The sequence below is a fragment of the Bicyclus anynana genome, chromosome 27 (assembly GCF_947172395.1).
Source record: "Bicyclus anynana chromosome 27, ilBicAnyn1.1, whole genome shotgun sequence".
Taxonomy (NCBI): domain Eukaryota; kingdom Metazoa; phylum Arthropoda; class Insecta; order Lepidoptera; family Nymphalidae; genus Bicyclus; species Bicyclus anynana.
In genome coordinates this window covers 3,362,396-3,390,236 of record NC_069109.1, presented here as the reverse complement: position 1 = coordinate 3,390,236, position 27,841 = coordinate 3,362,396, and the positions used below count along the sequence as shown (strand labels likewise).

General features: G+C 35.7%; 2 protein-coding genes and 1 long non-coding RNA gene across 21 annotated transcripts in view; 2 read left to right on the top strand and 1 right to left on the bottom strand.

Annotated features, from left to right (window-relative positions):
• The window catches only part of LOC112051008 (uncharacterized), a 118,962-nt gene that overhangs the window by 36,104 nt on the left and 55,017 nt on the right, over positions 1 to 27,841 (bottom strand). For 15 of the 19 annotated variants that reach the window (XM_052890363.1, XM_052890362.1, XM_052890366.1 and 12 more), the window contains one exon: positions 26,671 to 26,772. The exons of 1 other annotated variant lie outside the window; for it this stretch is intronic. In XM_052890363.1, the coding sequence (XP_052746323.1) occupies positions 26,671 to 26,772 (102 nt within the window). Of the gene's footprint in view, positions 1 to 1,366; positions 1,475 to 1,599; positions 1,675 to 2,985; positions 3,055 to 4,072; positions 4,257 to 5,466; positions 5,627 to 6,595; positions 7,344 to 26,670; positions 26,773 to 27,841 lie in introns of those variants that run through there. 3 more of the 19 variants (XM_052890373.1, XM_052890375.1, XM_052890367.1) reach the window with 3 other exon arrangements.
• Positions 174 to 1,159, top strand: LOC128199695 (uncharacterized). The gene is made up of 2 exons (XR_008252269.1): positions 174 to 818; positions 951 to 1,159. It is a non-coding gene; the product is annotated as an uncharacterized LOC128199695 (long non-coding RNA).
• On the top strand, positions 20,824 to 23,594 carry LOC128199694 (tigger transposable element-derived protein 4-like). Its single transcript, XM_052890382.1, has one exon. It carries the CDS (start codon positions 21,562 to 21,564, stop codon positions 23,311 to 23,313), a length of 1,752 nt encoding a protein of 583 aa, XP_052746342.1. The 5' UTR covers positions 20,824 to 21,561; the 3' UTR covers positions 23,314 to 23,594.

The following is a 27,841-nucleotide window of genomic DNA, read 5'->3' as shown; positions in this document are numbered from 1 at the left end:
ATATCAAAAAAAAAATGTAAACCAAAAAGATGTAAAAATCGTAAAGTTTTCATGACAAAGATAAACATAAATAAGTTCAAAAAAAAACACTTACAAATGAAACGTGACTCCATCTTTTATTAAACTAGAAGTTGTTGACCGTTTTTTACAACATTCAACCGCGCAAACCGGCATTTTAGGGAGCTCTTCACGCGGCGAAAACGAACGCAACAATGAAACATCGATTCTTTAGACAGCTGTTATAAACGCGTTAGATCTTTGATCTTACACGTTACTTTGACAGAGGGTTAACTAATAACTTGTTAGGTCCATAACTAATACATCTAGATAACTATTAATAAGCTAGATTTACATACAATCAATAACATTTTATAAATACCCAAGCACGTAAATATGTCTACAAAAACAGTAGCCATTATTCTGCGCATGTGTGCAACAAGCGTGTAGCTTTCACTACATTGATAGCGTAGACAGAGAGAGTAATAGACGCCTTCGTAGCATCCATTGCATTCTCTCGAAAAACGAGAACAACTTATGCGTGGACTGTGTAAAGAAACGAGACAAGACGATTCGATACTCGTAATATGACGCGCTAATACGGCTCCCTGCCCGCTAATCAGTGAGTTGCATACTCCATCCATATTATTATTATTCCATTTCGCATTTCATTTCATTCTCCGTCAACCGCACAATCATATGGACGCCTTACATTAAAATTAAAAGGGGCTAGTACCGAATGTATACTCGTTTAAGTATAAAATATGGTTTGAAAAAAGAACGTTTTTTTTTATAAAGCTCTTATAGTATCGCGTTGTTCAGTAAGTCGGACCCGCTTTTATTAATTTGTTGTGTAACGTATTTTTATTCAAAGTGAAGGTCTCGAGTTAATCATATGTTTAAAACATACTCATTATTATTTATTACATACAAGCTTACTGTTTATGTCATAGACGTAACAAAGGTGCGGACGCTCGCTGTGAAACAACTGAAGTATAAACAAAAAAATAATGGCGGCCAGTAGCTATCTGTGTTGAGTGCGGTGGCTGTGTGCGAGGTGTGTTGCCAGATAAAGGAAATTTCCCAATTTTTACCTAAAATAAGTAATTAATAATAAAAATGTTGCTTCGGAACTCGTTTAAGGATTTTCGATTTGTATGTGTTGTTTTAAATAATAAATGAGTTTTTAAAAATAAAATAAAAGTATTTTTATACATGAATTTAACTCTCACGCACCGTAAAAAAAATATCAATATTTTTTTAATAAATAGGTATTGATGAAAATTAATAAAACACAATGTCACAAAACTTTTTTAATAATCATTAACCCAAATGTAATGTATTTTTTTAGATATTTGATAATACTTACTAATGGCGAGTAGCTTCTAATGTCCATCTGATTCTTGTTAAGTGAGACTCGACACGACTCTCGTAATATGAATCCATCCACAGAAGATTCTGCGACTACTATGACATTCTAAAAAGTAAGAAATAAATATAACACAGGCATTTATTACAGCCATTTTGTTGTATTGATTATTAATAGTTATTTATTCTAAATATAAGGAACATTCATAAAACTATTTCATTATAATAGCGCACCTCTTTCGAAGAACTCGAACTATTTGATAAATCTGATTCCTCTATTTCAATTATTGTAGTAGCATCCAAAGGAACCTAATAAAATCATAAATATATTAATACATATTCTAAATTGCATATAAAAGTACTTGTTTTACTATTTTTAACTGTGTGCAATAAAGAATATTTGATTAATTGAATATACAGAGTGATTTGCCTCCTATTCCGGAGGGTGTGGGTTCGAAATCGGTCCGGAGCATCTCCAACTTTTCAGTTGTGTGCATTTTAAGAAATTAAATATCACGTGTCTCAAACGGTGAAGGAAAAACATCGTGAGGAAACCCGCATACATACATATAGAGAATTTTCTTAATTCTCTGCGTGTGTGAATCTGCCAATCCGAATTGGGCCAGCGTGGTGGACTATTGACCTAACCTCTCATTCTGAGAGGAGAATGGAGCTCAGCAGTGAGCCGAATATGGGTTGATACCCCCTAACACATTAAACTTTACCTCTTTAAAATATTAGTAAAGGTAACAAATAAAAAACTTGTGCAAGCAATTTATCCATTGTTAAGCTATTGCATAGCTTTTATCGTGGGCTTTGAGCGCGGCGACCGAATCAAGAAATTCCGTAACGAAAACAAACCTAACACTCAAGCCGTGCATCAAGTTAACACATTTCAACGTTTTCATATCGACTCAACTGGACAAGTGTGAAACTAAGGGGCAAGACTTATTAAGTCAGAGTTCGATTCCAGCTCAATGTAAAGACATTTTTTATTTTTTATTCTTTTCTAAAGAAAAAAAATACTGCATAAATAAAACAAATAAGTATTTATAATTGCGTAAGTTTTTTTTTATTCTGTACAAGTTAGCCCTTGACTACAATCTCATCTGATGGTAAGTGATGATGCAATCTAAGATGGAAGCGGGCTAACTTGTTAGGAGTAGGATGACTATCCTCACCCCTTTCGGTTTCTACTCGACATCGTACCGGAACGCTAAATCGCTTGGCGGTACGTCTTTGTCGGTAGGGTGATAACTAGTCACGGCCGAAGCTTCCCACCAGCCAGACCTGGACAAATTAAGAAAACCTCAATCAGCCCAGCCGGGGATCGAACCCAGGACTTCCGTCTTGTAAGTCCACTGCGCATACCACTGCGCCACGGAGGCCGTCAAAAGTTCATAAAAAATAGCTTTACCGCGGCAGTTCCCGAGTGCCACACGAATTTTAGACTGCGCTGCTTCAAGGTTATGCCAACTGTTTGTCTTTATAGTGATGAGACAAAATATTAACGAGACAATTGTAATTGTAATTCAACATATTTGTCCCCTTCGATCATGACCTGCCAGAAACGCAATTTCTGAGCGGCCGGACTTTCATAAAATAACACTTTTAACCTACCTCAGGCAAAGCACTGGTCGTACTTGCTTCATCATAATGTTGAATTGGATTACTTGTATCATATAAAAACTAAAAAAAAAGTTACGTTTTACAACATAATATGGTTTTTTATTAAAAAATTTGAATCTCCCGACACCATAAATTTAAGTGGAATTGTGGCGAACGAACTCTTTCGTTCGCCCACTTTAGGTTAGGCCATCTACATTCACATTCCAGATTCATTTCATATTTAGAATTCCCTCGACCGCGCATGCGTGGATGTATTGTTTCGCCCATCCATTACATCTTTATCACTTCATCATTCCACATCGCTTCATCTATTTGTTAAGCTTTTATTTTATATCCTTTTACAATTGTTACAATCAGTGAAATAATAAATATACCTACTAATATATCAAACCTCAATGGCGATAGAATAACATTTGGACTGGACTTTTATTTCCATCCTAATAAGTGAAAAGTTTAAATGTTACGGTATGTAAACTGGATCAAAAAAATATAGTAGCAACTTGTTTATACCATAATTTCGTATTGGTCGCTGACATTCGATAATTTTATTAACATTTCGAGAATTTTTCATTACTTTTTCGCCGGTGTAAATTTTCAAAGCGATGCGAAGCAACATTGGAATGATACTAACGATTGAGTGGATAAATTGTCACCTTGGTTATTATTTTGGACTACTTTTTTTTGCAAGATCGCGTTTGACCCTGATCTCACCCGATGATAAGTCTAGATATAATCGAAGATGGGACACGCTTGCTTCAAAGATACCTAAATTTTAAAAAACAGGAAACACAGACTTGGAGGGGTATTTCTGTTCCATAGCCGTGCGTATGAGAAAAGAAGACTTGAAGCGTTTGTACGAGTCCCAAGGATATCAACAACACAGGGATGTAAACCCACCCGATGTATTGCGGTGCGATCTACAGCATTTAAAGCCGCCAACTGGTATTTTATCTCCGTTTGTAAGTGTATGGAAAGTAGCTAACTCATATTATGAAGTAATATCTCATAGACTATTATGAGTAGGGTTTTTGATCCTCGAACTCTAGCACGAAACAATGTTTTACTGGCTAACACATACATGTTTTGGTACAGCATAGGTGACAATGCGATGAGATCCATTAATGGTACTGTAAAAATCTCCCGTATCAAAATGTTTACTGCATATTGCACTATATTTATTTGGGACCCAGTCGCTTTCCTTTCTGGACTGTCTTATTATTTGTATCCAATCATTTTTCCACGTTTCATATAATGCTGGAAATCTAAAAAAATATAAGTATGAACAAATGAAAAAAAAATAAAAAAAATAATAGTTGCTCAGAAATGTTAAAAGAAATACATGATGTCAACTGTAGTTTCGACAGACAACGGAGTCCTATTTTTGCTATGCTTAAATTTCATTTAATTATTGATTTTGATAGAAAATCAGTACAATACGTAAGTAACAAGAGTTTTTTTAATAGCATTGATTTTTTTAATTATACAAAGATTCCTTTTATGTAGTTCAGGATTCGATCAGATATCGAATTCAAAAGATATTGGCCTCGTAACCCATGGCGTCACCATGAAGTTTATACCTATTATTATGTATTAAAAATAATGTGAAAAATAATTATAACATAATTTAAGACTATGTGGCGTATAGCCTAAAAAAAGTTATTTCTCTATGATTAAAAAATACAAGCAAGCAACCAAACAACAAAATCTTATTATTTTAATATAGACCGACTACCTTAGTAACGGGATCCATGACGCAGCGGTATGTGCGTTGTATTTATAGGACGGAAAGAAGAAATGTCCTGAATTCGATTCCCGGTTGGGACGATTGAGATCTTCCTAACTGATCCATGTCTAACTGGTCGAAGGTTTCGGCAGTAATTAAGCGATATTTTACTCCTAACATTTTAGCTATTATATTTGACTTACCATCAGATGTAATTGCAGTCAAGGGCAAAGTTGAAAGGAATAAAAACTTAACTAAATTAGGTGTTTGGATAAAGAAATAATTAAAAAAGAACCGAAGAAAAATTATACCCTACATTTAGGTCAATTTCAAAATGTGAGTTATGGCAACACTGGTCGATTTACTCATTCAATTGATCTATTCTTTCTTCTAATCGAATATTGGAGGTAAAGTTTCTGGTATTGTAGATACTGAACCGATTTTGAAAATTCTTTCACCAATAGAAATCCACGTTATTTGTGAGTGTCATAGGCTATATTATACACCCGTATTCCCACGGGTAGGGAAATTATGCGATGTAAAACTCGGAGCGTCTGCTAGTCAATCAAAATAAGTAAAAATGATTAATTATTAAGGTTGCCTGGTAGAGATCGTTACTAAGCGATATGACCGCCTTTCCTATTCCACTTCTTATTTTTCTATTTTGCTTGTTTTCTTTTTTTTTTTTAATTTTTTTTTTTACAAATAAAGATTAATAAATAAAATAAATAATTAGAAGAATAACTTACCTATGAAAAGTGATTCCTTCTCGTTTCTTTTTCGTACCACTATGGTTTTTACAACTCTTCACAACACAGTACCGCATTTTAACACGACGTTACGCGGCAAGCTGTCACAACGGAATGGCGCTGCGTTGTTGTGTGTGTGACCGACTTTGGTGTGCATGTGTGCGTCGGCGTGTACGCATACCGAGCTGACAGACTCTCAGTGGTGTAAAAAACTAGCAAACAATTTAGTTTAGTAGTATTTAGCAGTAGACTATTAGTCTGTGTAAAAATGTACACGTGTGTGTATTGCGAATCAAATTTATAGTTGTGTGTAGTGTAAGGACACATATTATATTTAATGGTGTTAAATATTTTCGATGTGTTTACCTCCTCTCCTTCAAAATACTACAGATAATCTTGTTGGTGAATTTGGGTGCAATGCACCTCCATATCTAACTCCTCTATGGCTGTTAATCTTGGAATGAGACAAGCATAAATCTATACTAATATTATAATGAAAGTAAGCCTGTCTATCTAACTTTTAACGCCTAAACGGCTAAACCGATCATGGTGAATTATGTTATAAAGGTAAATGAGACCTTGGAGCAAAACATAGGTTAATTTTTGACCATAAAATAAAAATAGAAGGGGGTGAAATAGGGGTTGAAAGTTTGTATAGAAAGTCCTTTCATTTCTAGAGTTATAGTTTTAAAACTTTGTTCATAAATCCTGAAAAAAGTACCTACGAAATACAATGCGATTCAAGAATTTTCAAAATTCAACCCCTTAAGTGGTGAAATGGGGGTTGAAAGTTTGTATGGAAAGTCCTTCATATTTAGAGTTACAGTTTTAAAAATTTGTTCATAAATCATGAAAAAAATATGAAATATAATTTGATTTAAGAATTTTTAAAATCCAACCCCTTCAGTGGCGAAATAGGGGCTGAAAGTTTATATGGAAAATCCTTCATTTCTAGACTTACAGTTTTAAAAATTTGTTCATAAATCATGAAAAAAGTACCTACGAAATATAATGTGATTCAAGAATTTTTAAAATTCAACCCCTTAAGTGGTGAAATAGGGGTTGAAAGTTTATATTGATCCACGCAAACGAAGTAGTTACATCTAGTTTAAACATAAGTACAACATACCGGCTGTTGAAGTTTTCTCGAATAAAGTCCAGCAGATTTTAACAATGCCCTTACAGTCACATTGTTAAGTCCAAACCGGCGACCCATCTCTCGGGTACTAGACGTTGGGTGTTTCTCGAAAAATTCTATAATCTTGTCCTCCAATCGAACCGTTATCGTCCGGGATCCACCAGACGCACGGGCGTGAATTGGGGTCCTGAATTGGCCGTAATCCAACAACCGTTGCGTAGTCGCTATGATCGTTTTCGTGTTAGGCACAGAAGGGTTTGTGATTCCTTCGGCTTTAAGACGCGTTACACTTTCACTTATATACATTCTCCTCGCTGCTGGAGCTGTTTTATTAAGTATTTGCACTCTCATCATTTCGTAATATTCGCTGTTTGAATAGTCCGTCTGTTGCTTGGCGAAATCCTGAGCTTGGGCGGAATTGAAACGTCCATGTTGAAGTAGCAATTGGGCAGTCTCTCTCATGGTTTGGCATGAAGGCACTCTTGGGTTTGGGATCCCTTGGACTTTTAATCGACGTAAACTTTCACTGATGTACATTCGTCGCGCCGCTTCAATGGTTTCGTTGAGTATTTGCATTCTCATCATTTCGTAATATTCACGATTCGAATACATCGGTTGCGGCGGCATTTTGTCAAAGAGCGCGATACGTAGCGCTTGTCGCACGCGACTGTCGCACTCGTAGCGTGTTTGAGCTCTAGGTACTGATTAGGGTTGCCAACCGTAATAGTATTGTACTATATTTATGGTCTGCGCACTATACTGTTGAAAAATACACAAGTAGTTCGCAAAAATATTATATTTTTTTTACATTAATTTTCGACAGAAGTAATGGCGTACCTGAATGTCTATCTTATTGTTGGTTTTCATTATTTTTTAAATTAAATGTGAAAAACCATTTACCAACTCTTATTTTCGATTTAGACAAAACAAAATTTGAAAAAAGTAATTAGTGCTAATAAATTGGGTTTTTATAAAAACAAATAGACAACAAATACATTATGTTCGTCTATTTTTTACTTATTCTATAAAATAGTAAATACTATATTATTCTAAAAATAGTGTTGGCAACCCTACTGCGGATTGTCGATAACCGTGTAACGCGTCTTAACCGGAGCGCAAGCGACGACAGACTGACGATGACGAATTCGAATTTCTAATTGACGATTCGTGTCCCCTCCCTTCCCCTCCCCCTTGGCTGTAAACGAAACGCTCGCCCAGTGACCTCAGCGCGTTTGTTTAATATGTCCATTTAAACTTAATAATTTCTTAAAATATTACAGTAATTAATAATAAATAAGGGTTACATTATATTCTACTAGTGATATAGTAGCACCATAAAAAATTTACGCACGACAAAATTAAACACCCGGTATTCCAAAAAAAAATTTGTGCACTAAAAGCTAAATCTTCCTACTTGATAGATTAAATAATTAATAAAAAATAGTTTAAAAACGAAAGAAACGATTAAGATTTTCTTAATTGGTCCAGGTCTGGCTGGTGGGAGGCTTCGGCCGTGACTAGTTGCCACTAGTAACACAGTGGCTAGTAGCGATTTAGCATTCCGGTACGACGTCGTGTAGAAACCGAAAGGGGTGTGGATTTTTATCCTCCTCCTAACAAGTTAGTCCGCTTCCATCTTAGACTGCATCATCACTTACCATCAGCATCAGATATCAGCAAGTTATCAGTGTTCTTGTTAACAAGAACAAGGTATCAGTTACCACCCGATTCAATGTATTACTTAAAAACATTAATTTTGTGACTTTTATTAAATTTGTTATAGAGAAATGAAGATTGGTAACCATATTGCTTTCTTACAAATTTAGTTCTGCTTCGTGTATATTGGCAAACTTTAGTAGTTCTCTGTTTTGAAGTGAAAATAGAATATATTTAATATTAAAAATAGTTATAAGCAATACTTACAGTATCAACATTGTCTGAACGCAGTCCAGCCGTCTTCAAGAAATTCCAAACAAAACATTTGCTAACACGAAAACGACGTGCAATTTCGCGGGTACTTGATGTTGGGTGTTTTTACAAAAAAATCCAAAATCTTATCCTCCAAGTTGACCCTAATTCGATTTCCAGCATTGCCTCGAGCGTGACTACTGAATTGGCCGTGGTCTAGCAGACGGTGGGTGGTCGCTGTGATAGTTTGATTGGAAGGCACTCTAGGGTCTAGGATGCCCTGGACTTTAAGTCGAGGCACACTTTCACTCAAGTACATTCTCCGAGCAGCTGAAGTGTTTGTGTTAAGTATTTGCACTCGCATCATTTCGTAATATTCGCGGTTCGTATACTCCGGTTGGGCCATTTTGAATAAGGTTTAGGGTTGCCAACTGTACTATAATATATAGTATTTTACTATATTTTGGGTCTGTGTTCATATAATAATAATAATAATAATTTATTTATTTGCTTTAAACCTGGTTTATACATATGGTTATGGTTAATAAAATTAAACATACATTTCGATCCGAACATGCTTTGCCTTTAAAGGCGTGCAAAATATTTATGATATGTTGTGTTAGCAATAAGACTATTATACTATATTATGCTACAAAAGAGAAACAAAATAACAATCAAAAAAAAAAAAACAATAAAAGAGAAATGTCATGTCATAATTTTTAAAATGTCTATTATTACAATTATTAGTCAAAATTTTAATTGAAAAAAATCTTTAAAATTATAAATATTTGCATCTATTAATTTAATTAATATAATAATAATTCAATAAATGTCTTATCTTTGACCTATTCGGGTAAATGATTAAAAATTTTTACCGCCATACAATAGACATTGTTTGTTTGTTTGTTTTTTATTGCGTACTATATATTTCTTCGACAGTATATATACTGTCGTAATATCGGTAATACATAGTACTTTGTACACAAAAATCATATATTTTTTACATTAATTTTCGACAGAAGTAATAGTATCCGAAATGTGAAAGCCATGTGAAAAAGCAATTACAGCTAATATAGGTTTATATAAAAACAAATAGGCAATAAATACGTAATGTTCGTCTATTTTTACTTATTCTATAAAATACTATATTTACTGTAGTGTACTATATTTGTTACAGCCTAAAAATAAAAAATAGGTACTATATTTTTCTAAAAAAGTGTTAGCAACCCTACTCCGTATTGTCGAAATCGTATAACACGTCGTGTACGGAGCAAAAGCGACAGCAGACTGGCGGTGGCGGAGGCGGCTGGCGGCCTGCGGTCAGTGTTACCAACTCTTCAAAATATTTATCCCTAAAGTTTGTGTCAAAAACCCCTAAAATAGCCTTAATTAAAGTTGTTCCCCTAAAAAATATAAATTCATAATAATTTTGAAATAATATGCTGTAATATGTTTCAAAAGTCTATATTTAATACAGACAAAATATTACGTCTTTATCTGAAGATTCAGATTTTTTGAAATCATAGGTAGGTTGACAATGAATAAATTTAACATTTTTTTTTATTCGATGAAAATTGCCGCCAGTTGCCTCAGACTGTGTTACCAACTCTTCAAAATATTTATCCCTAAAGTTTGTGTCAAAAACCGCTAAAATCGCCTTAATTATTGAGTTGTCCCCCTAAAAAATATAAATTCATAATAATTTAGATATAATATGCTGTAATATGATTCAAAAGTCTATATTTAATACAGACAAAATATTACGTCTTTATCTGAAGATTCAGATTTTTTGAAATCATACATGTTGACAATGAATAAATTTAACAATTTATTTTATTTGATGAAAATTGCCGCCAGTTGCCTCAGAGTGGTTGTAGAATAACGTATTATGTGTCGTTATAAGTCGCTAGGCCAAGAAAGAAATATTAAAATTATCATCAATTTAAAAATGTTAAAGAGTCAAAAAATCCCTGAAAATACCCCTAAAAAATTGAGACCCTAAAAAAATCCCATCTCACTTATTTACCCCCTAAATCTGGGGGAAAACCTCTAAGTTGGAAACCCTGGGCTTGCGGTCATTTTGCTTTCCCCTTCCCTTTGCCAAGACGGAGTCAAAGTTAGGTATTTCTTTGTCGGCATTTTACAAAGTTACAAACGTGCCGCTATCACAGTGACTGGCATGATTTGTTTATTGTTTCCATCTATACTAATATTATAAAGAGGAAAACTTTGCTTGTTTGTTTGATTGTATGAATAGGCTCAAAAACTACTGGACCGATTTTGAAAATTCTTTCACCATTCGAAAGCTACATTATCCACGAGTAACATAGGCTAAGAATTATTTTGGAAAAAAATAGGGTTCCGTAAGATATTTGGGCTTTTCGGACACAAGGTGTAAAAAATCAACCAGAAAAGTTACTTATTGTGCTTACGCTGCCTAAACTATAAAGGATAGAACCATAAAATGTACGAATTAATTGTAGATTTTATAAATATCTACAAAAAAGTCCGCGACACACTATACCTATCTATGTCGAGAGAGGCACAGCAACCATTTTTTATTTAAAAATCTTGAATTTTTTGTACTACATTTAAACACATTTATTTTTCTCATGCTAATCCTTATCAAAATAAACTATTTCATCACTAAGTACAGTTTATGTAGATAATATTTGGTCTATAAATGATTAAAATTGGACGTTTGGTTTTGAAGTTATGGCGAAATTAAAATATTACTAGTTATGGCGAAATTAGATTTCTGCTGCACGGCCCGTTTGCGAAGTGAGTGTCACCAAGGCGGTACGTAAGGTATATTTATGAAACGTTTCATGGTAGGATAGGGGTAGGGTAGGGGTAGGTAGGAGTAGGGTAGGGGTAGGTGAAAGTTTAACGCGGACGAAGTCGCGGGCGTCGGCTAGTTTAGGATTTTTTTTTTTTTTTTCTTTACAAGTTAGCCCTTGACTACAATCTCACCTGATGTTAAGTGATGATGCAGTCTAAGATGGAAGCGGGCTAACTTGTTAGGAGAAGGATAAAAATCCACACCCCTTTCGGTTTCTACACGGCATCGTACCGGAACGCTAAATCGCTTGGCGGTACGTCTTTGCCGGTAGGGTGGTAACTAGCCACGGCCAAAGCCTCCCACCAGCCAGACCTGGACAAATTAAGAAAATCTCAATCTGCCCAGCCGGGGATCGAACCCAGGACCTCCGTTTTGTAAATCCACCGCGCATACCACTGCGCCACGGAGGCCGTCAGTAAAACTGTTAAAGAGCATAATATGATGTTTTATTAACTACCAGCGGACTCCCGCGACTTCGTCCGCGTGGAAATCAATGTAAACTTCAAGCCCTATTTCACCACTGTAAGGGTTAAATTTAAAAAAAAATTTAATGACATTATATTTCGTATTTTTTTTATGATTTATGAACAAATTTTTAAAACTGTAACTCTAAAAATGAAGGACTTTCCATACAAAAACAACCCCTATTTCACCCCCTTCTCATTTTATTTTCGCAATAAACAGTATCCTATAACCGTCTCCGTATTATGGTCTTAAGCCGTGCCAAGTTTCATTTGAATTCGTTCAGTAGTTTCAGCGTGATGTCGAATAACAAAAAACCACAGACAGTCAGACAAAAAAATCGAAAAATAATATTTTTAGCTTCAGGATCGATACAATGCTCCCCAACAAAAAATTTTAAAATATCTTCAATGTACAGAATGTTAAAAAAAATTACAGAATTCGTATTACAAGTATAGATTCTAGATGGCGCTAGTAGTACTCTATGCCACGGTAACGTTTGTTGTTACAAATGGTATAAGTAAAATCTCAAATTGCGAAAAACTGTATAGAATAGAACATATAATGTATCATCTATGGTATAGAATTTGATCAGTTTTATTAGAAGTAGAGATATAGATATAGATTTAAAAAATTATCATCATCCCTATCTATTTTACGTAATTAATAAAAATATTTTTCATACCTTGGGCACAGCACCAGCTCGTAACTTATGTAAACCACCTTTAGTAATATACCTATCATTCTCGTGAAAATGATTTGAGCATATTAAAGTTTTTTTCGATGGTTTCCACGAGTTGTTCTTGCGATTCAGTTGTACTTGGTGTATCCATAAGGCTGCAGCACTTTCGTTTGTGGGAAACCTCAAAACGAACAATGTAAAATCAGTCAAAATTCAAATAAAAGATTAACCTAACAAAACTTAGCACTTAAAACTGTAATATTTTAAATACGGATCCCTGATTCAAAATAATGTAATAACCACTATGTTTTTTAATTAGGTATAAATAATAACATAAAATTGAAAATTTTGAAAAACCCCCGAATGTCATGAAATTATTAATTACACTCTCGATCAAGTCATCAATATTCTCTTTCAGTGCGCTTTCATTTGAGACCCCACTCGAGTATATTTGCAGACGTTCGGTTATTCTTCCCCACTTTCACCCCCCACAACTTTTAAACGGCTCAACCGATTTTCATCAAACATGTCTGAGAACACTCGCACATAAGTCACCTTTCATATAAAACAAACTAAATTGAAATCGCTTCATCCGTTCGGGAGTTATGGTGTCACAGACAGACTGACAAATAGATAGAAAAACACTCCTCTTTTTGCGTCGAGGGTTTAAAAAAATCACCTGGCATTTACATGTAGGAGAGGTACCCTACAATACAAAAATATTTAAAAGATTTTACATTTTTAAAGTACATATACATACATGCTAAAGGATAAGGATCCGTGATAGCCCAGTGGATATGACCTCTGCCTCCGATTCCGGAGGGTGTGGGTTCGAATCCGGTCCGGGGCATGCACCTCCCAACTTTTCAGTTGTGTGCATTTTAAGAAATTAAATATCACGTATCTCAATCGGTGAAGGAAAACATCGTGAGGAAACCTGCATACCAGAGAATTATCTTAATTCTCTGCGTGTGTGAAGTCTGCCAGTCCGCATTGGGCCAGCGTGGTGGTCTCATTCTGAGAGGAGACTCGAGCTCAGCAGTGAGCCGAATATGGGTTGATGACGTGATTCATGCTAAATTAGTATTCTAGTAGTCTCTGAGCTAAGCCACAGACAGACAGACATACATATCGAAACTATAAGTGTCCCTTGTTGACTACGGAACCCTTAAAACTGCAGTGGAACTCTCGGAATCTGTATTCATACTTATATACATATACATAAAACTGTTACCCACACGTTCATACAAAACAAACTAAATCAAAATCGCTTCATCCATTCGGGAGCTATGGTAGGACAGACAGACTCGTTAAACTTATTTTGACGGCCTCTGTGGCGCTGTGGTGTGCGCTGTGGATTTACACGGAGGTCCTGGGTTCGATCCCCGGCTAGGCCGATTGAGGTTTTCTTAATTAGTCCAAGTCTGGCTAGTGGCTAGTTACCACCCTACCGACAAAGACGTACCGCCAAGCGATTCAGCGTTCCGGTACGACGTCGTGTAGAACTGAAAGGAGTGTGAATTTCATGCTACTCCTAACAAGTTATCCCGCTTCCATCTTAGATTGCATCATCACTTACCATCAGGTGAGATTGTAGTCAAAGGCTAACTTGTAGAGAATAAAAAAAAAACTTATAACACCCCTCTATTTGCAACGGAGGTTAAAAATATTAGATACTACTACTAGTTCCTGAAAGAATACGAAGATAATATATAGCCTACAGCCTTCCTCGATAAATGGGCTATCTAACACTGAAAGAATTTTTCAAATCGGACCAGTAGTTCCTGAGATTAGCGCGCTCAATCAAACAAACAAACTCTTCAGCTTTATAATATTAGTATAGATTGATTTGTACTTACTTGTGAAATGTGACAGTCGAGTCCTTTTTGTCATTCGAATTACTGCAGCCTTTCACGACACAGTACGTCATTATTAACAAAAATTACGGAGCTCCTCGCACTACGACGACTTAACGAGTACTGCCGCACTGCCGCTATAAACCGTTTTATGTGCCCCGAAATGGGGGCACTTGACGCATCGCTACGCTACGATAAGCACGCGTGTGTGCGAGACGGCGAGGGTAATTGGATTAGCTCACGCTCACATACAGTGGCTTACGTTAGAGTGATAAATGATTAGGCGTTGGTCAAAGATTATACTATCGTGATATCGCAGATGTGTCATTAAAAAGGATTTTTTTTTTATTATTTTTAAATATGACCAATATTCCCAGTCGCCTTCAACTAGTCGGAAAAGACTGTATTAGGAGTGGGTACCAGCGGATGACAGTTTTTTAAATTGTATATAAATTAAGAGTATACTAATAGTAAAGCAATTTTGTAAAAGTAACAGGGTATCTGCGATCATTACTTTCGGAGCTACAGGGATTTAAAGGGTCAGATTTGTGGCGCTGCCGCGGATCCCTGAAAAACGTCCCATACAAAATGGCTCGAACTAATGACGTCATAGGCAATGTAATGATCGTTAGATTTGTATGTGCGCTCAAACAATTTTTTTTTTTTATATATTGTTTTCAAGTTAGCCCTTGACTACAATCTCACCTGATGGTAAGTGATGATGCAGTCTAAGATGGAAGCGGGCTAACTTGTTAGGAGGAGGATGAAAATCCACACCCCTTTCGGTTTCTACACGGCATCGTACCGGAACGCTAAATCGCTTGGCGGTACGTCTTTGCCGGTAGGGTGGTAACTAGCCACGGCCGAAGCCTCCCACCAGCCAGACCTGGACAAATTAAGAAAATCTCAATCTGCCCAGCTGGGGAGCCGTCAAAACTAATACTAATATCTTTGTTATTGGTGCGTTTACGTTTATAGTTCACATATTAAAAAATGTCACATTTAATGTAAGGAAGCTAAAACTGTACGAATTTTCATCTAATTACGATAAAATATTTTTAATAGATTTTAAAATTTTATAATCTCATTTATTTTGCAAATATCCAGACAATCTTTGCTTTTTATGTATAAATCAGTTAACATTGACCTTATTTACCCGAATGTATAATAAAAATCAATATATTCAAACCTAGTCATCATCCCCATTATAATGAACAAGATGGGCTGTCAAATAATGTCTTTAATCAGCTAGCCTATTCACTATTTTGATATTTATTATCAACCTATTCAAAATAATCGAGAAACGTCATCTACCTACTGTACGATATCCACCAATGGCACCGGACCGGATGACATTTGTTACGTATAATCACAATTTCGTATATCTGTCAACTATGCGTCAAGTTAATGAATTAACCTGCAGGACGAAAAATGAAATGTTCTATGTTGTTATGTTCTATGACGGCCGCGTGGTGCAGTGGGTAGTGACCCTGCTTTCTGCATCCACGGCCGTGGGTTCGATTCCCACAACCGGAAAATATTTGTGTGATGAGCATGGGTGTTTTCTAGTGTCTGTGTGTATTTATACATTATATAAGTATTTATATGTAGTATATAATTGTATATGAATATTATAATATCAAATATCTTAGCACCCATAACACAAGCTACTCTGTATGCTTACTTTGGGGCTAGATAGTGATGTGTATTGTTTAAGTATATTTATTTATTTATTTATGTGTGTAATATACATGTGTGCAAGCCGCTAGTGTTACACCGTGCACTGATTGTTATCGATACTCGATAAAACGTCACCTTGGCTTTATAATCTTATATTGAAATATAAATAAAAAGAATTCGTTTTCGTATATCTTTTTTTAAATTATCCGACTTCAAAAATAGGAGAAGGTTCTCAATTCGATGAGTTTTTTTTATGTTTAAAAAACTTCGCATAACTTCGTCATTTCTTAACCAATTTTTTTTTTTTTTTTTTTTTGTTTGAAAGAGTATACTACCAGATTGGTCCCATTTAATTTGCATGAATATCGGTTCAGTAATTTTGTGTTAATATGAAAATAACGACATTTTCAGTACGGGCCATTTCGTTTTTTTCATTTTAACACAAAATTACTGAACCGATTTATATGAAAATTAAATGCTAGAACACACTAAAAATAGAAAAATAAAATCTTTTTCACAAAAAAATTTAACCGGCTTCAAAATCACGAAAAGAAAACCAAAACAGCGAAAAATAACATCGTATGTGCGTATATGTATACGTATTAATCAAAGCCGTTTTTGAAAGAACCGAGGGATAGAACTGTCTGTAAATCCTTAAAGGTAATGATTTAATCGGCTTTAGTTAATGCATCACTGTGTTGGCACCGCATTCAAAGTGATCAGAAGGTAGCACATATTTTTGTGGATTTTTAAGTCAGTTCAATTTTTTTGTTAAAAAGATTTTTTTTGGTAATCAAGTTAATCACGGCGACAATGGCTTCAGTCATTATAAGTGATACTGATAATGAGCTCTAAATTCTGGTATTTCGTGATAACAGTCTGTTGTGAAACAACAAATAAAATTCAGAGGATAAAATACTCGACCACAATAGCCTCATTAATAACATTTTATCCTCTGAGTAAAACGTCATTGTATATCATGTCAAATAAATCAAGTATAGACAAGAAAACAAAGTGACGGACGTCAATTCAGCAAAAACGTCACTCACATTAGGAAAAAACCTCATCAACGACGGACTCATAAAACTCACTTATCAAATTCTGCAACATCATATATTTATTCAAGAATAGAATCTAGAAATCTAGAAGAAGCGAGAAAACCGAAGAAAGAAACCTGCACCTATAAAATATTATAGTCAGTATTCAACACAGTAGGGATGATGACAGTTTTTTAAATTGTATATAAATTAAAAGTATACTAATAGTAAAGCAATTTTGTAAAAGTAACAGGGTATCTGCGATCATTACTTTCGGAGCTACAGGGATTTAAAGGGTCAGATTTGCGGCGCTGCCGCGGATCCCTGAAAAACGCCCCATACAAAATGGCTTGAAATAATGACGTCATAGGCAATGTAGTGATCGTTAGATTTGTATGCGCGTTCAAACAAAATTACTAATATCTTTGTTATTTGTGCGTTTATGCTTATAGTTCATATATTAAAAAATGTCACATTTAATGTAAGGAAGCTAAAACTGTATGAATTTTCATCTAATTACGATAAAATATTTATAATACATTTTGAAATTTTATAATTTCATTTATTTTGCAAATATCCAGACAGTCTTTGATTTTTATGTATAAATCAGTTAACATTGACCTTATTTTCCCGAATGTATCATAAAAATCAATATATTCAAACCTAGTCATCATCCCCATTAACATACCGGCATCAATATTGTAGGCACAGAACCATGTCGCAGCTTTGACCTTTGGGTGGTTCTACTAGAAAAACATTTTGCCTCAAAATGTTTACTACATATTTTCGAATACTGTTTGGGTATCCAGTTTCTCCTATGGATCATTTTGATCCATTTTTGTCGTACATTTCAGTGGGAATCTGGAATAAAAGTCTGGTATAAAATTACTGGTGATGAAACGCGCGGTACGCGCCCCGTGTGAACCGGCGCGTTACCAAGCTGCTGTGAGGGATTGTGGATCGAACCCAGGACCTTCGTCCTGTAAATCCACCACGCACACCACTGCACCACTTGAAGAAAAATATTTTTAGAGGGTGTAGAAAAGTTACTTTCCCGATCAAATAAATGTATTGAGGTTAAGGAGAACTACATAAAAAAAATAATTTTATTTAGAATTTTCTTCTTATTATTTCATTTGAAATTGAGAATTTGTTGAACGCCCCTCGTATAAATAACCCTTCTGTATGTAGTCAGGTAAGAACACAATCGATTTTTTGAAAAAAAAAAACAGGCTAATCTCTGTAACGGCTGATTCGATTTTAACGGTACTTGTACTGGAAGATAGAGAAAGTTATTAAGTAACTTAGAGGATATTTTTTATCCAAAAAAACTCATGGTTCTTGCGAGATTTGTGAAAAAATGAACTTCACGCGAATTCGCAGGCGTTTACTAGTTTGTAATATGTATATAAACAATTAATGAAACATTACATAATTATGTAGTATTACAGTTATGAGTACACATATGTTTAATATATACAACAATTATTTGAATATTTCCACTAACATAATAAATTATATTATTTAATAAATATTATACTTATTTATTTAAGTAATAGTTTAAAACTATCTAATAATACTTTTGAACATTACAAAACTAGTCAAACTTTATTATTCTCGGTATAATTACTCTATCGATAACTTTCAATATCTTTTAAGTCAATCTCTAAAGATTGTCAACAATGGGGATGATGACTAGGTTTGAATATATTGATTTTTATGATACATTCGGGTAAATAAGGTCAATGTTAACTAATTTATACATAAAAAGCAAAGATTGACTGGATATTTGCAAAATAAATAAGATTATAAAAGTTCAAAATCTATTAAAAATATTTTATCGTAATTAGATGAAAATTCATACAGTTTTAGCTTCCTTACATTAAATGTGACATTTTTTAATATGTCAACTATAGACATAAACGCAAAAATAACAAAGATATTAGTAATTTTGTTTAAACGCCCATACAAATCTAACGATCATTAATTGCCTACGACGTCATAAGTGCATACCATTTTGTATGGGGCGTTTTTCAGGGATCCGCGGCAGCGCCGCAAATCTGACCCTTTGAATCCCTGTAGCTCCGAAAGTAATGATCGCAGATACCCTGTTACTTTTACAAAATTGCTTTACTATTAGCATACTCTTAATTTATTAACAATTTAAAAAACTGTCATCATCCCTATTGTAAAAATTCACATATTTAATATTTTTTCTATTGGCATTCCTGCATTTACAGCATTGATTTAGATAAATGCAATAAATTTTCCTACCTTTTATGATAATTCTAAAACACTGCACTTACAAAGCAAAACATTTCAAGTTACTTACACGTGAAAAGTTAAATTTTGAGGATTGTGCCTTTTCGATGACTTACAGCCAGGCACAGCACATTTCACCATTTTAATAGTTCGATCCAATAGACACAAAAAAAATAAGGAATGAGTATATAAGAGGAAGTCTGAAGGTGGCGCCAGTGACAGAAAAATTGAGGAGTAGAAGGTTAGCTTGGTATGGACATGTAATGTGTAGGGAGGAAAGTCATATTACTAGAAAAATGTTGAATGTGCAAGTGGAAGGTCATAAGAGGAGAGGAAGGCCAAAGAAGAGATGGTTGGATTGTGTGAAAGAGGACATGTGTGTAAAAGGAGTGGATGATGAGTTGACGAGTAATAGAAACGAATGGAAAAGATTGACATATTTTTCCGACCCCACTTAAGTGGGATAAGGGTAAGGAGATGATGATGATGATGATCCAATAGGCACTGGTTTACAGCTGTAATTTATTTACCTACTGGTTAAGAAATTGATGTATTTAAATCAAGCGCGCTTACGACTAAGGCCCCGTGGACCATACGTTGTTTGACGGTTGTCTTGTTGTCTATTTCCCTCTAACATACGGTTGTCATAACGTTGTCTCTTTCGCATCACCGACCTATTCAGCCGAAGAGGGGATTTTTGCAGTTACTCGAGCGCGGCAGATAAACATAAGGGACTATACCTTGCACGTTGTCGAGTACCTCCACCGAGTATGAGCCCATAATATTGGTGGGTACATTTAGGGCAACCAAAAAAAAAACTAACTTCGGAAATACTCAACCAGCACGTCAGATTAAGATAAGGTGAGTTGATAGCTAAAAGGTGTGCATTTCAAAAACCTGACGATTTGAGCGTAACGTAATGGAATGGGAGGGTTCCAAAGTTACAAAATAAAACCCTTATATTTCTGTTATCGAACCACGAGCGCGGTTAATTTTTTACTTATTATGAGTGAAATAATGTCCTGAATAATCGCTCATGTTTTCTGACGATTTCATTAAGCCAAAGTAATAAAAATTGTTTTTAAAGTCTGTATTTTATATAATGATTTATTTATTTTGCTATCATCCGCGAAAATTCGGCGAACCCATGCGACAACGTCACCCAGGTCCGACAAAATACTCTCTACGTACGTTTCACCCCGAAACCGGAGCATCCTCAGGAGATGTTGACTCTACAACGTGCAATTGCAAAGTCCTTTCCTTTGACTTTTTGAATTGACTTTGCAATTGCACGTTGTAGAGTCAACATCTCCTGAGGATGCTCCGGTTTCGGGGTGAAACGTACGTAGAGAGTATTTTGTCGGACCTGGGTGACGTTGTCGCATGGGTTCGCCGAATTTTCGCGGATGATAGCAAAATAAATAAATCATTATATGTATAATCATGATGAACTTCCGCAAAGTAACGCCTGCTTCTATCCAATATTTAAAGTCTGTAGTTTTTTTTTTCCACCGCTAAAATCGAAAAAAGTATATATCCATTTATTAATCCAATCATTTAATCTACCAAATGCAATCGGTCCCCATGACGCTTTAGTAACTGCAAATTTAGCATCTCGGGCTCCCTTACTATATTAGGTACTTGTACCGAATCGTAAATATAAGGGCAGTACTAAGTAGTAAGTACTAACGTGGTTAACGTGTGATGGTGCGACGTTGCCGCTCCGCTACGACGCTATGTAGAGTGAACTGAAAACAACATGGCGTCTGCATGCCGCGTGTTTTGTGCCGATATTGTCGAGTGGGACCTTCTTTTAATCCGAAAAAATATAAATAAATAATGTAATTGGTGATTTTGTGTGATACAGTTAAAACCGTTTATGGCGACATAGTTTAAAACAACATAGATACCGGTTATATTGATTGTAACCGTGTCGAAAACATCGCTTTTTACGACATTGCTTACAACGACAAACGGCATTAAGCTAATGTTTACGGAGAATTTTATCAGTAGAATAACCAGCTCAGCTGTATTGTAAACAATTTGAATAATTTCGTAAAAGTAAATACGTATTGAGTTTAGGGTCTTTTGTAATTGTTAGAAACAATACACGTGCGTACCATAGACCCATAGAGTGAACGTTTCTTCAATTCTTCAGTTAGTTTGTTAATCATCTGTACACAAGACGTGCCAAGACATACCGTTGAATTAATTGTGGAACTTACAACATGTCGGCATCAAAAAGAAAGCCAATTAGTATCGAAGAAAAATCGCGTATTATTTCAAAGATAGAGAGCGGAGTTCCCAACAAAGATTTGGTAAAAGAATATGGCGTACGACACTCGACGATTTCATCCATTTGGAAAGCGAGGGATAAAATCAAAACCCTCTATGACAAAAATTGTTTAAAAATGAAACGATCGAGAACAACGAAGCATGCGAAGATTGAGGATGCAGTGTTAAAATGGTATAGACATCAAAGGACAAATAATGTGCCAATAAATGGACCTATGCTACAACAAAAAGCAAACGAGTTAGCTCAACGTTTTGATGAAGATTTCGTTTTTACGCCTAGTTGGGTTCAACGTTTTCGTGCTCGGCACGGTATAGTCGGCCGGATAACGAGCGTTGAAGTTGCCAGTGTTGATAAAGGTACTGTAGATAATTGGATGACGCAAAAGTGGCCTACAATATGGGAAGGCTACAGACCGGAAGACATCTTTAACGCGGACGAAACGGGACTTTTTTACAACATGAAACCAGACAGGATTTCAAAGTTCAAAGGAGAGAACTGTTCGGGAGGCAAAATGGCCGAGACGAGATTAACGATCATGGTTGCAGCAAATATGACAGGTTCCTGTAAAAGGAAGCTTTTAGTTATTGGCAATTATAAGACACCAGAATGCTTTAAAACAGGCTCACTGCCGGTAATATATGAAAACAATGTGAAGTCATGGATGACATTGGAAATCTTTGAAAGATGGTTACGCAACTGGGACGATGAATTAAAAGCAAACAATAAGAAAGTTCTACTTTTGGTTAATACCTGTGCTGCTCATATGGCTGTCACTAATCTGAAGTTCATTAAACTTGTGTTTTTACCATCAAATGTATTGCAACCTATGGACCAAGGTGTAATAAGATGTATAAAATCCAATTATAGAAAACTGCAAGTGTTACAGTTATTGCAAAACCTTGAAACTAATAATGAGAAAAGCTTAACGGTTCTTGATGCCATCTTGATGGTAGCAGAAGCATGGGAAAATGTTTCACGGAAAACTATAGCTGACTGCTTTATACAGGCAGGTTTTACGTCGATGCATGATGATGATGAAGAGGACAATATTTCTTTATGCCAATTAGCCCAAAATTTACGACCTGCTTTATCTACTACTGAAGCAAACGAGTTTATTGATGTAGATAAGTCTGTTGCGATTTGTGAAGCAACTACGGAGGATCATGTAAGAGTTCAAATAGTTAAAGAGGAATATGACAAACAAGAATACTCTGAAGAACAATTGACAGTACCAGAACTAGACAGAACTTTGAACGATGCGCCAGTTACGGTGGATAATATTGTAAGAAAAGTTCAAGTAGTTAAAGAGGAATACGACGATGAAGAATACTTTGAAGAACTATTTACAGAGTCAACTTTGGATGATGCACCAGCTACGGAGGATCCTTTGAATGATGGTTTAAATGCTTATGCACAAACTGATGATATTGTACAAGTTCGAGAAGTTCAAGAATTTCAAGAGGAATATGATAATCATGAAAACTCTGAAAAACAATTTACAATGCCAACTTTGAATGATTGTCTCAATGCTGTTAGTGTATTACGAAAGATTTTTCTTTTTAATGATAATTTCCACATGCAAGGAAACTATGACGATACGTTGATTAGAATCCAACGTGAATTACAAAATGTGTATGCAAGACAGAAGTGTTCTAAACAAGCTAAAATGCATATAGAAAAATAATATTGTACTTTCCATCGATCGTAGATCGTTAGATGGGCCTCAAAGCGTCACGGAATTGTTATTGGTTTCGCACATTGAGTATGTTATGACACATTTCTCTTTATTCATGTTGTGGCTTGTGTTTTTACACTTCCATAATGAACAACAATAAGGGATTAAACAATACTAAAATAAGATGTGGGTGCACGTCTTTGAGTAAAGACATAGCATTGTGCGTCCTTTAATATTTAGGGGCCCATCTAACAATTTATATCGATGGTTCTTTCATATTACACGTTTTGGTTGAAATAAACAAAATATAATTTAATTACATACATAGGTAAACATATTTTTCTTATTAATACCTATTGTTTGATTGAACGCGCTATCTCAGGAACTACCTACCTTTTGATGACCGATTTGAAAAATTCTTTCAGTGTTAGATAGCCTTTTTATTATATTATTCTACAAAAAAACAACATTTAAATTAAGCCTAACCATAGTGCAACACAAACCACAGTTGGTTTTACTGTGCACTGGTTATTAACACATAATACAATATTTAAGAATAAAAATACTTTACGGCCTCCGTGGCGCAGTGGTATGCGCGGTGGATTTACAAGGCGGAGGTCCTGGGTTCGATCCCCAGCTGGGCTAATTGAGATTTTCTTAATTGGTCCAGGTCTGGAGGCTTCGGCTGTGGCTAGTTACCACCCTACCGACAAAGACGTACCGCCAAGCGATTTAGCGTTCCGGTACGAAGTCGTGTAGAAACCGAAAGGGGTGTGGATTTTCACCCTACCCCTAACAAGTTAGCCAGCTTCCATATTAGATTGCATCATCACTTACCATCAGGTGAGATTGTAGTCAAGGGCTAACTAGTAAAGAATAAATAAAAATAAAAATAAAATAATAATAATTAACAAACAAAAAGAAAAGAAAAACCAAGAACAATTATTAGCGGGTAGTTAAATAAATATCGTAAAAGTGTGAGTGAACCGCTGCTGCGACGCTACATAAGCTGTCCCTAGTTTGCTTTGCTAGTAAGTTATACTATATTTTGGCTGTGTTATTTTATTACTTATCAGGTGGATCATAGACGTAATAAAAAGTCCAGACACATCCTGGACTAAGAAGTGACGCACCTCAATCCTGCTAGGCTACACGCTGACACACAAGCACGTCATATGAAGTCAAACTCAAACTCAAAATTCATTTAATAATATTTAATAGTTAATATGGTTAATTTAGTTAATAATATGGTGATAATAATTATTCAAAACTTAAAATTTAAGTTAGACCGCCATTAATTTCCTTTATCTGGCAATGTACTTCACACTTACATATATACACTCGGTGCCATTATGGTGCTCTAGTTGTTTGACAAATCAAATCATTATTTATTTGCTAGAATATGGTACGTGTTTTAGTCGTACATTCAACTTATATAATATAGTATGTAAATTTTCGTTTACGAATATGTAAAATATTATTTCATCCTAATAACATGTTTTGGTATGTTTGACGCGAAAATCTATAATATAAAAATTAATCGCAAAATGCGTTGATAAGCGCATAATTCAACAACGCCTGCACCAATTTGGCCAATTCTTTTTTTTAAATGTTCGTTGAAGTTCTAGGATGGTTTTTACAGCGAGAAAAAATTGGATAATTGCCGGAAAAACCATAAAAATAGACCCTTTTCTTTTTCCCATACAAATGTTTTCTAACTAAAATGTAGTCAAATTGAGCTTTATTGTTATGGTATAAAGTTCATATTAATAATAATTAAAAAAACGGGGTAGGGGTAGGGTAGGCGTGCCACGCACAACGGCCAATCAAATGGCTAAGTGCGGAAACTGCCCAGAATAAAGAAGAAGAAAGAAGAAGGGTAGGCGTGGGGTAGGTGTAGCTGAAAGTTTACATCGAGTTTCACGCGGACGAAGTCGCTAGTTCATAATAAAAAATTCTTATTCTACATATTATAACCTTTTAACATTAGTATTTATTGTTATTGTTAGATGACACCGAGATACCGTCTGCTTATTATTAGTCTATGGCGCGGACCGTGTTTACTGTTCATGACACAATGCGCGCGCTCTCTGTCTCTGTCGAGTGCGAGAACTGCGAAAGCGCGACGTTACCACTCTGTCGCTCGGGATCCGGACACGTTGTTTGAAGAATTCGAATATCGAACAAACAGCATGGCGCTTCGCGTGTTTTGTTGCATCTTCAGTCACTCACTCTTCGTTAAAGTACAAATATTTTACACTGCTTGCCCTAGGTACTCTAAGAAGATATATATTTTCTACGAAGATGTATTTTGTATATGAAACTAAACTTCGTTAAGAATGATTGGTACGAGACTGCGAGTATATGGAAGGCATCGATATAAATCGTTAGATGGGCCCTCCATATCAAAGAACGCTCAATTTTATGTCATTACCCAAAGACGTGCACGCACATCTTATCTTAGTACGTAACAAGTGCATGCTGTGAGTGGACGTGGACTTAATAAAATATTTACTGTTTTTTTTTTCATTTTAATCGCTGCTCGGATCGGATCGGCTGCAGGTGTTTCGAAATAACGCCCTAGGCACCGTGTTTGCCTACGCTTTGTAGCATTATGGACTGGATGGCTCTGCTAGCAGACTTAAATATAATTATGGCGGCCAAACGTCCCGTCAAACGTACGTAGACGTAATCCCACTTTGAAATAATTAGTAAAATAGTCCCGTAAAACGTTGGATGCGTACCGCATGTCCTGCATTTTCTACCACACGACAAACATACACAACACCCACACACGGGCACGTATCTGTACGCGTTTTGCGCGACAAGCGTATCGCGCGTGATATCGTTCTCTCTTTCTCTCTACAGAACGTAAGAGCGGGAGAGGCGCGCGAGCGCGAGAGATTGATTGGGGATGATGACTAGGTTTGAATATATTGATTTTTATGATACATTCGGGTAAATAAGGTCAATGCTAACTAATTTATACATAACAAAGATATTACCTAGTAATTTTGTTTGAACGTCCATACAAATCTAACGATCATTATGTAGGTACCTGCGACGTCATTAATTCGTACTATATTGGGGCGTTTTTCAGGGATCCGCGGCAGCGCCGCAAATCTGACCCTTTAAATCCCTGTAGCTCCGAAAGTAATGATCGCAGATACCCTGTTACATTTACAAAATTGCTTTACTATTAGCGTACTCTTAATTTATATACAATTTAAAAAACTGTCATCATCCTTATTATTTTGATATTTATACCCCTCCCCCCCACGCCAACCCTATCTATCAACAAAAAGTCCCGCATTCAATTTTCAGAATGTTAGCCGCCTTAATGTAATAAAAAATAAAATCACTCACATAACTGTTCATATCTTCACCTTCAGGGTCATCGATGAGTCCATCGCTGTCAGTGTCCTCGTCTGAGTACGGCAGCGCCTCGCTCGACTTGTAAGTGTTGACCTGGAACAAGACATTGCAATCTTACTTGTGTACACTAAGGAAGTCAGATAAATCCTACTAATACATAAACGCGAAAGTTTGTATGGATTATGAATATTATTTAAACGGGGTATTAAACACTAGTTGACGCCGCGCGGTTTCACCCGCGTGGTTCTCGTTCCCGTTAAGAATATGGGGATAATATATAGCCTATAGCCTATAGCCTTCCTCGATAAATGGGCTATCTAACACTGAACGAATTTTTCAAATCGGACCAGTAGTTCCTGAGATTAGCGCGTTCAATCAAACAAACTCTTCAGCTTTATAATAATAGCATAGATACCACGATAAAACGTCGAGATTTTTAATGTCGATATTTCGTTGTTGCATGGATCGTGGTCACGACGGGACTGAAGTTGCGAGATGCGAAGTTGACAGCTGTTAGGGGCAGAATCGATCTACCCTCTTTCTAGTTCTTTTTCTTTTTTCAACAACCTTGCGTTTTTGTCTGTTTAGGCAAACCACACTCACGACATCGCTTTTGTTATTAAGCGTTTCGCGGAAATTTCCCCTCCAACTAGTCGGGAAAGACTGTGCTAGGAGTGGGTACGACAATAGACCAACGTAGCGGGGATCGAACCACCACCCTTCGGTGATGAGTCCAACTCTTACCGTTGAGCTATTGAGGTTTGGATGTTTGTTACTCTTTAACGCCGCTACTACTGAACCGATTTGGCTGAAATTTGGAATGGAAATAGATTTTACTCTGGATTAACACATAGGCTACTTTTTTATCCTGAAATAAATTCATGGTTTCCCGAGATTTGCGAAAACTGATGATTTTGATGATACGAATGTTTGTTACTCTTTCAGGTCTCGACTACTGAACCGAATTAACTAAAATTTTGGTATTAAGATATGTTATAGCGTGGATTAACATATAGGCTACTTTTATTTTTTTTTATATAAAAAAAGTCCAGACCTGGACCAATTAAGAAAACTTTAATCAGCCCAGCCGGGGATCGAACCTCGGGCTTGTAAATCCACCGCGCATACCAGTGCCCACATAGACCAAAATAGTTAAAATAAC

Bases quoted from the DNA above. Each gene is read 5' to 3' on its own strand.
- LOC128199694 (XM_052890382.1), top strand. From the start codon at position 21,562: ATGTCGGCATCAAAAAGAAAGCCAATTAGTATCGAAGAAAAATCGCGT.